The sequence below is a fragment of the Podarcis pityusensis genome (genome assembly GCF_964106645.2).
Source record: "Podarcis pityusensis genome assembly, chromosome: 3".
In the NCBI taxonomy this organism is placed as follows: domain Eukaryota; kingdom Metazoa; phylum Chordata; class Lepidosauria; order Squamata; family Lacertidae; genus Podarcis; species Podarcis pityusensis.
In genome coordinates this window covers 22,623,673-22,636,816 of record NC_138026.1, presented here as the reverse complement: position 1 = coordinate 22,636,816, position 13,144 = coordinate 22,623,673, and the positions used below count along the sequence as shown (strand labels likewise).

At 40.9% G+C, this 13,144-nt stretch overlaps 1 protein-coding gene across 4 annotated transcripts in view; it reads right to left on the bottom strand.

The window, feature by feature from the left end:
• Nucleotides 1-13,144, bottom strand: part of CSMD1 (CUB and Sushi multiple domains 1) — a 940,367-nt gene that overhangs the window by 189,830 nt on the left and 737,393 nt on the right. For all 4 annotated transcript variants that reach the window (XM_080998891.1, XM_080998892.1, XM_080998893.1 and 1 more), the window contains 3 exons: nt 12,617-12,733; nt 9,482-9,697; nt 6,667-6,855 (listed from right to left, as the gene is read on the bottom strand). In XM_080998891.1, the coding sequence (XP_080855017.1) occupies nt 6,667-6,855; nt 9,482-9,697; nt 12,617-12,733 (522 nt within the window). The remainder of the gene's footprint in view (nt 1-6,666; nt 6,856-9,481; nt 9,698-12,616; nt 12,734-13,144) is intronic.

The window sequence follows — 13,144 nt, the reverse complement described above, 5'->3', positions numbered from 1 at the left end:
GATGAGGGTCTGGTGCCTGGCTCCATGCTCTCCCCAATATTGTTTTCCCTTACTGGCTTTTACTGGAATCCAGAAGTCAGTTCTGTCCCTGGGCATGGGGACAGATAGTCATAACCAACCTAAGCAACCACTCACATTTATGTATTTTAATAAAGCTGTGGCCAAAATTATGCCAAAAACCTTAAACAAAAATTATGTGTGAATTGTGAATTATTTAGGGGTGGCTTGGGGGACCTCGACAAGCAATTAATATTTTGTCAGCTTACTGTCCCAATGAGAATAGTATGTTAGTACTGATCTTCATTAAGCAATTATGACCAAATAATCCTTTTGATGGTAAATAGTACTGCTGCAGTCAAAACCACAGCTACAAGTTATATCAATTATAAGTTATATCAATTACAAGTTATATCAGTTATGTCAAACCAGTCATAGAGGGGAGCAGCTGTTCCTGGCCCAAAAGGGACAAGAGGAAATTTTACAGAAGGTCTTGAAAAGGGAATGTAAACAGACTACAAATATATGAAACCAGCAGGGAACTTGCCCTGTAGTCTAAAACTGCATGCTAATTTATTTTTTTTAAGTAAAAATAATGAAAGGCTGAAAGCATTCAACAGGACAAAGACACCTCCACCTTTAGAAATACTCCACAGACACCACAGAGGGGGTCTGCTAATGTGTTTGAAATGATTCTGCCGTCTTAGATAATATTTAAGCAAGAGGGGGAAGAAAGATACCAGCATGCTATTTCTTAGTCAGATTGAAAAGAGATCCACTTCATTCTTGTCAGACAGAGAATGCATGTTGCTTTTGAATTGATTTGGAGTTGCTGGTTTTTTTTTTTAGTTAAAGAGGTAGTGATTAATAAAAATTTAAACCAAAAGAGGGCTCTATTGTGAATGAATTGGTCTAGGCTAAAAGTATAATATTGGAGTAAAATCATTATTCATACTTCAAAATTCATCTCACAAGGGCTAGCTTATCCCAAGGGCTAGCTATATTCAAAACCAAATGTGTGTTTGTTTTTAATAGCTGAACCCGAGAAATCTGAAGCACCTTAGCAAATGCCAGCCTTAAGCAATCCAGGTATTCACCTGGTTTAACAAAACCATTTAAATGAACCTAGACCTGCATATAATTGCATAAGCCAGAAATTAAGAGCTAGACTTCAATTAAAGTAAAGTAGTAACTGTTTGTAATGGTTTCTTGCCTTTTTTTTACCATCTTAAGACGATTGAGTAGCAGGTGATTAATAAATTAATTATAATAAAATTAATAAACTATCAGGGACGCGGGTGGCGCTGTGGGTAAAACCTCAGTGCCTAGGACTTGCCGATCGTATGGTCGGCGGTTCGAATCCCCGTGGCGGGGTGAGCTACCGTCTTTCGGTCCCAGCTCCTGCCCACCTAGCAGTTCGAAAGCACCCCTAAGTGCAAGTAGATAAATAGGTACCGCTTTATAGTGGGAAGGTAAACGGCGTTTCCGTGTGCTGCGCTGGTGCTGCCTCGCCAGAGCAGCTTCGTCACGCTGGCCATGTGACCCGGAAGTGTCTCTGGACAGCGCTGGCCCCCGGCCTCTTAAGTGAGATGGGCGCACAACCCTAGAGTCGGACACGACTGGCCCGTACGGGCAGGGGTACCTTTACCTAATAAACTCTCAGGTCTCTCCCACCTGTATCTTCATGCTACTTCATAATATTTTATTGTACTCACTGTGAAAATGTAGTATGAAATACGGACACCACATGTCACATGTGAAATATGCCCCTTGTGTCTGTGCTTTTTCATGCAGTTTTTAAATAAATACAATGGGAAATAAGGGGGAAGGCAATTACTTATTTAAAAATGCTCACATTCATTTCAAAGTAGTAAGCAGGGTGGGGGAATAACATCTTAAGTGCAACTGTCAGATGTACTTGGATATCATGTCCCATACAGGTGGCCCTAAAGCAAGAAATTTTGATCTCACATGCAAGCATTAATTCACATCTCTGAACTGGGAGTTTATCAGGTCAGAAATGGTGGACAATTGGGGCTATATTTTGATTTATTTCTAAAAAGTGGCTTCTAATATATTAGCAGCCTCGGCCTCCCTGACATTTTAAATATTAGAACATTCCATTTTGTCTGGGATGCTGAACTGAATTGAAGCTTAGAGAACCATAACTAAGTCATCCGTTGGCTTCTAGTACATTAATAACTAACTTGTTTTACAAAGAGGTGAAGAAAATTCTGGAATATGCAGCTGTCTTCCTCAATGCCTAATTCCGGATGCAATAAAGCTACTAAAATAAGTCTGCCAACTGATCTTTCAACAGCCCTGGCAAACAAAATATGCATGCAAAGCAACACTTACACTCCACATGCATTAAACTTATCACCCATGATGCAAAAGAAAAGGAAACAGGATCCTTCTCATATTCTAGGTGCCATTGGCACCTTTTAGCTAGGAAAAACCCCACCCTTTGGTAACTGAACCTATAAGATAAGCAAGCAATTATAATTGTGTGGGTCAGTTCACAGTATCATTCACAGACAGCTCACATGACACACATGTGATTTTTGTGTCCGCCTCCCCCAAGAAATATGCAGTATTCATAGGTATCTGCTCAGTTCATTCAATGTAAGTGCAAATTTCAAATATACATTAATTCATCCAGATTAACCATCATAAATGTTGGCTCTCTCCAACCAAGTTTTTCTTTCCTTTTGTTAAAGTTTAGGATATTTCAACTTATGCTTGCAGAGTGCAGGAATGAGTTTCAAAGGAAAATGTAATAATATTTTCAGGGGGGAAAGATATGATTCTATTTGAAAAGAGTTCAAAAGGGGTTAAGGGATACATATTCTTCCTCAGCAGTCTGCATAAATAAATAGTATTCCTATTTAACTTTCTATTGTGGTTCACCTGCACCTAAATTTAGCTAAGTGATAACACAGTCGGCGTATGAACACCCACTTGCTTTCAGCAAGTGGAATACAAAATCAATTAAATTATTAAATTAGATAATTTTGAAACCATTTCTGCAAAGCAGTAGATCCATCATTGTCTTGAGATGTGGTAGATAAAGGGCTGCAAAGCACTTTAAAAAGTCAAACAGAACACTGGTCAGAGAATTCATATTCCAAATTAAGAACAGCTGATTTATATCAGGAATTCAAATTAAATGAGTTTTGTCAAGGGAGAACTGCACCTTTGTAATGCTTCTTTCATATGCCTGACATTTGGAACAAAGCCTTTTGTACAGCTTCGATAGACCTTTTCATTATCTTTTTTAATAAAATAGCCCACAAATAAACATTTGCATAGGGATGCATAACAATTCATCCAATAAATTTTTAGGACTGAGCAATATTAATTTAATAGGGCTAAACAAAATTAATTTCCTACGTAGTGTCCCACAAGCAAAAAAGTGCAAGCAGGAACCAAAAACAAAAAAAAAAAAAAAAAAAAAAGGGAGGGGGGGAGGGACTCTGGTAATTATTCTAAGGAAGCATGGATTCCATCTGATTCTGTGAAAACAACATAGGTGACAAACTGAATTCCAGTTCATTACTCCATTACTTTCAAGATTGGATTTTATCTTGCCATTATATTAAATTTGCACACATTGTGAAAATGGCCTTCTACCTAGAAGTCAAGCAACAGGGTTGAGGTGCTGTGTGTTCAGATGTCCCACATCAAATGTAGCCTACAGGCTACAACCATGCAATCAACTGTGCTCGGTGTGGTCATCAAAGGGCACAGCTAACACAGTGGCAATGATCACTCACACTTTACATTGTGGGTGCCCTTTGCGGGATCACGCACGGTGCTACAGTTTCCAGGGAACTTAATGGCAAACAGGAACTGGCCTGCCTCTCAGTGTTATTATTTGGAGGTTCACGCCCAGCCTCAGTAGTCAAGTTTCATTGCTGGGAGGTGGGGCCAGTCCCATTTATACATAGTGGGTGGAGCTGACAGTAGCCAGGCAGTTGGCTCAGGAGATTCACCCACCCTACCATCCCTTTTGCTTCCTGTTTAGCGGGCGCGGCTATGGTCTTTGACTGGTTGCTGTTGAAGGACCGGGAAGAAATTTCCTGCATTGGCAGGTTTTGTCTTCCCCATAGCAATTTGTCACAACTTTGGCAGTTTATGGCCTTGGATGGAATCCTTTAGTCTTTTCTTCCCTATAATGGAGGGGTCCCCTCTTAAAAGGGGTTATATAATGGATGTCACTGGCCATATACTGAAAACTACCCTGTCAGTGAACTACCCTGCGTGCGGGGGTATGGGCTTGGCTGCCTGCGTACACCTACGTCTCGCAGTGCACCACCATATCCCATTTACCCTGATGAGTCCCAGTTCCCCCCAGATGGGGGGCTGGGAGGGATACACACCCAAGGCCTAAGTCAAGGGCTTCCAACATTCGGAAGTTTAATAAAGTTGTGGCCTAATTTTAATTCCGTTGTCAGACTCTTTATTCCTTTCTTGTGATCCCTGGGGGCTGGGGCTGTCGCAGCCTGGTCACACAAATATCAGAGGTGAGGCCAGAAGTACAATCTGGTCCTGCTTGAAACAATGAATCCCCTAAATGTGAGCAACACATGAATAGAGCTTAGATGTTTGAAGGATCTAATCTTCAACCACACACACCCATGCCTATACCACCAACATAGCACTTTCAACATTGCATTGCAGTAGGTATGGTTTTCTTTAATTGCCCTAGAGCTTAATAATCTCTTGATAAACACGAGTTATTAATATTTTTAATAATGCGAAACAAATGAAGCAATCTCTTCAACGATTGCTCAGAAATAAGGAGCTAATATGAAAAGAAGTTCAGAATAAGTTTCCTGTCTTTAAACTATTTTTTTAAGAACAAATTAAATTGCAAAACAAGGCCGTGAAGAAAAAAATACTCTTGAGGATCAGCAACACTCCTTCAAATTATATATACTAGAGCCAGTTAACTGCAATTCTTGGCGGGAAGTAGATAGTCAAAAGCAAGTAAAAAAGTCAGTATGTTCAGTGCAACATGAAATGGATTTGCTGGTAGCTATGTACCATGTTTTTCGCCCCATAGGACACACTTTTTCCCCTCCAAAAATGAAGGGGAAATGTGTGTGCATCCTATGGGGTGAATGCAGGCTTTCGCTGAAGCCTGGAGAGTGAGAGGCATCGGTGTGCACCGACCCCTCTCGCTCTCCAGGCTTCAGGAAGCTATCTGCAAGCCTTGCAAGCCTGGCGGGAGTTCCCGTGGGCTCACAAGGCTTGCGGGCAGCAGCCTGCAGCCCGAAGCACGGGGCGCCCTCCGGAGGGTGTCCGCCCGCTGATTCTGTAGCAGAGTGACCTAATTTACAACTGCAAAACATTTCATGTAGTATCATGCATTTTATAAAAGAATCCAATTTTCAAGGAATCCCCCCAAAAAGATTTAATATTCTGTTGCAATGGAAGAATTTTAAAAGTAATTTGAGTTATTAACCAGACCAAATGATAAATACATCAAAACAAAATATAAGCTCTGATGCAAGCATATGTGTTCCCCTGAAACATCTAAGCTGCAATGCTAAGCAGCAGGATTTACACATCAGAAAATATAATTAGGATTATTATTATTATTGCCCCATGGCTGCTATCTTTACTGCCAAAGACATCAGAAAGATTTGTGCCTTCACACAAACATAAGCAAATTATTTCTTGTGCAATAATATCAGCTGCATTTCAACCTAACTACCTTCTTGAATTAGTTGGTGAATTGAGAGCCACACTCAATTGGTTAAAACATCCACAACTGTCACAGAGTGAGCCGGCCAGTAAATCACACAGTTGGAATTTGGAGTTAACTCTTTATTAGCAAAAACACTATCTTCACAGACTTGGCTGAGTGTCAGACCTAATGGGCACAGCACCAGACCATAAGACACACCTAGTTTTTAGAGGAGGAAAGGGGGAAAGCCCTGTTGGGGGGGAGGATCAGCTCACAGTTGTGCAGCTTCTTTTGCAAAGGGGGAAAACCCCATTTTTTTGAGGATCATCTCAAAGTTGTTGAGCTTACTTTGCACAGGGAAAAAATCCTGTTTTTATGGGGTTCAACTCACAGTTCTGCAGCTTCTTTACGAAAGGAAAGGGAGCCATTTCTACAGTTTCCAGACAGATAATCTAATCAGCCAGTCAAATGTCGCTGGGAAAACAAACAGCCTCCATCTGCAGAACATTCAACAATGGAGGCCTGGGCAAGGGGGTGGGGCCAGAAAGGGAGCCAGTGATTGACCACATTCGCTCCATAAGATGCACAGACATTTCTCCTTACTTTTCAGGAGCAAAAAAAGTGTGTCTTATAGAGCGAAAAATACGGTACTCCATGAAATCAGTTGCCAAGACTAAAGGTCCCTGCCTCCTCCAAGCCATCCTTGTCTCCTCCTCTCCCTGTCTTCTTCCTCTTCTCCCTCTGATCACTCCTTGTTGTCCCACCACCACCACCAAAGCCTCCTTTGGTGGTTCCCCCACTGGTTCCTCCTATCATTCCTGTGTCCAACCAGTCCATGACAACAACCCATTTATAATACGCACTGAATAATAATTTACACAATTCTAGGTGACTTTAGCTTTGCCCCCCTCTCCTTTTGCATCCCCCATGTGCTATCAATTGGATGAATGAAATGAAAGCATGTGACCACCTACCCACACACCTTGGCAGAGGTGCACTCCATACACGGCGGCCGCCACCCAGGCACGCAAGCTTGTCCGCACCTTCCAAGCGATATCCAGGGAAGCAAGAAAACGTTAAGGAATCTCCGACGCCAAAATGAAATCCTATTCTTCGACTGAAGGCAGGAACACCAGGATCATCACAGGGTTCCAGGTCATATTCTTCAGACAATAAATCAAAAGCCAAGAAAAAAGATGAAAGTTCCAATTTAAAAAAAATAAAAAAAATAAGCAGGATTAACTACACAATACCAACATACATTCGTACCTTGGAAGTTGAACGGAATCCATTCTGGAAGTCCGTTCTACTTCCAAAACTTCCAAAAACCAAATAGCGGCTTCTGATTGGCTGCAGGAAGCTTCTAGATGCTACAGCACCTGGGACTTGGTTAGACTGGTAAAAAGTGATTTATGTGTTGTATGTGTGATACAACATTGTGCCACCAGATGGCGATGCGGAGTCCCGCTTTTCTCTACCTGTTTTCCCTGTTTAAATTTACAGCGCTTTAAACTGAAACACTTCTTTTATGTGTCTAGATCCAGCCCTGGTGTAGTGCTTCACAGGGTAGCTACTGTTGCATCAGCACCTGGATTGCAGCCAATTTTTTGCAGGGAGGGAAACGATGAGATTTACAGTTTGGCATTAGCAAAGGAGGCCAACACTTCACTCTAGGAACTACTGTGATTAAATAATAGCTTGCAGGAACTTTCTTAAAGACAAGTATTAGGAGCATTCAAATTATCTTGATAAATATCAGTTAAGTCAGACACCATATGGGGGGGTGCACACACAATATTCATCAAGACCTTCATATGAAAATCCTATTTTAGTACCACTGATAAATAATGAATGTAACCAGTAATTCAATATGTGAATTAATTTGCATGTGAAGACTCATCTTACAGCATATAGGCACTGCAGCCTTTGAATGTGAAGTCCAGTGTGAAGTCAAAGTAACCCCTGCAGAATATATATATATATTTTTACCCCTGCAGAGGTATTGAAGAATAAACCTAGCAGTACAGTGCCTTTCTAGTAAAAGAAAAATGGTTTTTTATGAAGTCGAACAGAACAAGGAGAGCCTATAGAGAGAGGGTAAGGAATGCAAAGGTTTAGCTTTGCATGCTTAATGCAGCACTCTCTATTTGTGAAATACATTTCTACCCCCTCTGTCAGTGCAGATTTTACTGCCACTTTAATAACCTGCTGTCTCAGCTCATATTCAGTTCAATACCATCTCCTTTCAGCAAACTGCCCATTTTGCGGAATAACATTCCTTTTCCTCTAAAACCAAGGACACAGCTTCTAAACTGTGTCTGCACATTGGTATTATAAACCAGGCTAAACAGGCAGGTTGTGCTTATAAATTTGTTGAACTTAAGCAGAGTTTGGTTTCGTTAGTGCCCAGAGGAGAGACCACTATGGAAACCTATGTCCACATTGGACTCGTTAGAGGAAAGGTGGGATTATTAGGCAATTGATAAATGAACAGCCACAGCCCAATTCAGGTATTCATTTCCCTCACATGATAACAATCATGCAGGGGGGTGCAGGCACAATAAACCACTGAACCAGGTAGCAAGTTCTGGGGGCTATTGCATTCATGCCCTATTTTTGAGTTTCCCAGATTAATCAGGTTGGCTGATACGCAGGACATAGTGAACCCTGGTTCAGATTCAGCAGGACTACCCCTAACTACAACAATCTTAGGATAAGGTCACACATTATGAGCCCTTCACCTTCACTTCAGTGTTCAACTTCTACTATTAGGTATTTGGCCAATGCAGTAACAGTGGAGGAATATATGTGAGATTGTCCCCCAAATTTCTCCTTCCCGTTTTTGCACATAGTAAAATCACAGGAGAAAATTTGCCGAATGTTCTCAGGCTTGGAGGTGAGTGGGAAGATTGCCCCAAAAAGAAAGAAAATGATCTGCTGTTCTGACTGTTAAATAAGGCTAAACTTTCCACGTGAACTGCACCTTTTCCAAGAAGTCCCTGTTGTGTTTGACCTGAAATACTCTTACCATTAATATCTGGTCTGTTTGGTATCATTAACTGACATTTAAAGACTTAATACAATTACTTCTAGAAGCTAGATAATATTTCAAATCAAAACAAATCATTTATGATTGATGTATGCATAATGCCAGAATTGCTCCGTTCATGCTTTCTTGGAAAGATCTTTGCACTCAGATCAACCAAGAGGAAACCAGAACCAAGAATCGTGCAGTTATGGACTTGTAATGTAGCTCTTCCTTACTACTTGTGCATGGTTTTAGAATCTCCAAAAGTTCAAAGACATTAATAGTTGTAAACAGTAGCTGCTGCTAGCCAATTTACTGCACAATACTATGCATGTATACAAGACAACGAGTCCTATTATGTCTAATGGATCCTTACTTGCAGTTAATCGTGCACAGGACTGAAGTTTAAGGTTACAAAAAGACAAGTACCAAGTACACTTTGAATAAATATTATATAATTCCAATGTTTGGTTGGTTTTCAGCTACTACTGAGTTGCATCCCATATTGTATAAACTACTGACGACTCACAAAACAGATCTTTCCTTTCTTCCCTTCTTCTTTAAATCCTCATATATTCCCTGAAAATCCTCTACAGGGTACCAGGGAGGTTATCAAACATGGTAGGCTATGTTGTCTGAGGTGGGTAGGGGAATCTCCTAACAGGTGGGGGAATCTTCTAGTGCTATTCATTATGACTGTTTTAGTTAATAATATAAATATAAAACATTTCCAAATAATCTATCAAAGCCCATGCCTTTACCTGAAAATGTTATATTAAAGCCTTCGTAGGAAATGGAAAAATCAGAAATAAACCGAAGTTGTGCCGTGAAGTTTCCAAAGAGTCCAGCTTTGATGGTAGGAGGCAAAACGGACCCTGTTAATCTGGCCACAGGTTCTGTGAAGCTTCCATCTTCAGTGATGAGCAAATAGTCATGGGAGCTCTCCAGGTGAAAGGTGTGGAAGATCAGTTGTACTCCTTGAAAAATGGAAAAAGAACAATATTTTGCTTTTTGAGTAAAGGATGGATGACAAAATATGTCATGCTTACCTGGAATCTGACCTCCTGAGCAGAACCACTGGCAACCTGAGTCAGCTAAAGGCTCAGGCTTCACTACCAGGTGTCTTGTTTTGTTTTGCTTTTGTCACCCAGGGTGAATATGCATCCAGTTCTCAACTCTCTTACATATAACACTGTTGTAAGCCTTCAAGCAGGCGTATTCATAAGTGAGTGGCCCTGAGCATATGCTTGTACGCAAGATCAGTGTAACTACAATCCTGCTGTGCTTGGCTCAATTCTGAAGGCTGTTACCCAAACGACCACCATTTCCCCAGGGTCCAGAAACCTATCCTCTGGTACAGGGGAAGCAAGGAAACTGAGTGGAAGGAGAAGCTACATTAGAACTGCTCAATGAACTCTTGTGGAAGCTCTAGGGGAAGGTTTCCCACAGTGTGGTACCACAATGCATCAATGACCACATTATAGCAAGGCTAGCCAATGTGATGCCCTCTGGTTGTTGTTGGACTACAGCTCCCATCATCCCTGACCATTGGTCATGCAGTAGGGGCCGAAGGGAGGTTTAATCAGACAACATCTAGGAGGGCACCACATTGGCTATGCCTTCATTATAGTATGAGAACCAAGTGAATAATGAAGACACAGGCAGTAGAATGTAAACTACAGCAGGTTGTGAAAAGGTTCCGAGCACAATTCAAAGTGTTGGTGCTGACTTTGAAAGCCCTAAACGGCCTTGGCCCAGTATACCTGAAGGAGCATCTCCACCCCCATCGTTCAGCTCGGACGCTGAGGTCCAGCTCTGAGGACCTTCTGGCAGTTCCCTCACTGTAAGAAGTGAGGTTACAGGGAACCAGGCAGAAGGCCTTCTTGGTAGTGGCACCCGTCATGTGGAATGCCCTCCCATCAGATGTCAAGGAAATAAACAAGTATCTGATATTTGGAAGACATCTGAAAGCAGCCCTGTTTAGGGAAGTTTTTAATGTCTAATGCTGTATTTTGTTTTTAATATTCGGTTGGGAGCCACCCAGAGCGGCTGGGGTAAACACAGCCAGATGGGCGGAGTATAAATAATAAATTATTATTGTTATTATTGGAAAGAGCTCAAGCTCAAGAACTTATACAAACAACTTCTCTAGATCTGGGGTCACGTTGTTCACACAATGGTTTTTCACAAGCAGGTCAGAAACAGACCCTTCTTTAGTAGAAGACTCATTCCATTAGTAGAATGGCACCTTTAGATCCAAGCGTGTGTGTGTGTGTGTATTCGTTTGTGTACATATAATACGAAGGTTAACAAAGACAGAGCCATCCCAAACTTGGTGCAAATGTTGCACATTCAGGCTAAGTTGTAACAAATATAATTATATCCTTGTCACACATATATGACCTTCAACACTGTCTATAATTCATACAATATTATAAACTACAATTTTGCTATTCTCTGATGCACTATATAGCTAAAGCTTTCCTGTTTCAGAACTCTTTGTGCTTGTTTTCTTAAAGTCCTTGCTTTTGACCCTAAACAACTACATAAGAATTCTCATTTCTAAAATAGTATAGGGAATGAAAAAGTGGGGAGGGAGAGAGAAAGTACAAAGAAGGACTGCAAAAAAGAAAGAAGTGTATCTCAAAGGTCGACAACCAGAGGAGGGGGGAAAAATCCATTAATTTTAATTCTCTGCTTTTAAAATCCTATTTCATCATTTCAGTGCTTGGAGTTATCTAAACACCCATACTGTTCTATTTAAATAAAATGCCACACTTGTTCAAAAATATATTAAAGCAGTAACAGAATCCAGTGAAGAAAACCAGGAATTATTTTCCAAACAGAAGTACTATAATCGCAAGACAGGTGAGCATTAATGAAGAAAGTTAACATTTTAATTACCAATACTGACTGACATTTAGTGATATCAACAGATGGGATGACTTGACAGTATATAAATTTTTAAAAAGCAATGCAGATATTACTTTGATAGATTTTAGAAGTGACAAATATTGACACATGAAAATGACAAATATTACTCTCATATTATGTACTTTCAAGGACATTTACAACCAACTTTCTTCGTTGATCCCAACTCAAAACAGATTGTCACTGCTCTGGGTCTCTGCTGGGCGCAAGTCTGTCCCACCCCTCATTCAGGATGGAATGGGAACATGTGGGGAAGACATGACTACATCCCAGCACAGGGTTGTGGCCAACTGTGGAATGGGCAGCACACCTATTTTAGACGGTGTTGCTGCCTCTGCAACCAGCACAACAACTCACCCACCAACCCTGTGCAGTGATAAGGGATTAGCTAGTTGTCCTTTCCAGTGGTGAGGAGGAATTTTAGAGGCAGTTTCTAATTCCCAAGTGGAGGCATCATCTTTACATATTCCTTACTGTGTTGTTGACTATGGCAAAGCTATATTGATTTGGTTGACTGGCTTTGCCAATTGTTTCATTTGGTCATTGCTTGGCAGGCAGTGTGAACACCCAAGAATATAATCTAAGGTACCCTGATGAGCACCCTGAGGCACTTGGAAGCTGATGGTCCATTTGATCAATTGACCTCTCAATGCTGGCGAACTCAAGTTGTGTAAGAAGGGTGCAGTCCCTGGGTCTTGGAAGCTTTACCCAACTAAATGTTGGCCAGAGGGGGTGGAGCTTCAGGTTATACCCTGAGAATTGCCGACTCCAACATAGAGTCAAGATAATAACACTCTCTCTCTCTCTCTCTCTCTCTCTCTCTCACACACACACACACACACTTTATCTTTTTATTAAGTCTATATGGGAGTAGAGGATGGGTTCCCTTACTTTAATTTTTTTCAAAATCTATCTTCAGGAGGTATTTTAAACAGATATACCCTGCAAACTTTATGTTCTCTTACCCTTGCCATGAGAAACTTCGATTGTCCATGTGCAGTTTAAAGAATTTGGATAAAAATCAGGAAAGCCTGGTGATAGAATGGTTCCACTTCTCCCATGAATATAGCCACCACACAGAGCTGTACAAAAGAAAGAAATAATAGTAATAAAATAATTACTGATGCTCTGCTTGACCCATTTTTTAAAAATTGAGGAGCATTATTAGGCCCATTAACTTCCTGGGGCCACAAACAAATGCTAACCAACACTGTTACCAATTCAGCTTAAACACACACACAGCACCATGTTGTTTATGTTTTACAAATAATAGGTCCCTGCTGAAATAGAAAAGTTGTAAACATCATCAGAGCAAATGAACTGATTAGGAGCAGGCAGTAGTAATAACACTGAAATGCATATACATCTGCATTAAGGTCTACTCAGAATTGCCAGTAAGTGCCTCATCTCCTTGGCAACCTGAGAGATAGAAAAGAATCTGACAAGACTGTGTCTCAAAAGAGATAATAAGAGAAAACTAGAATATGTGGGTT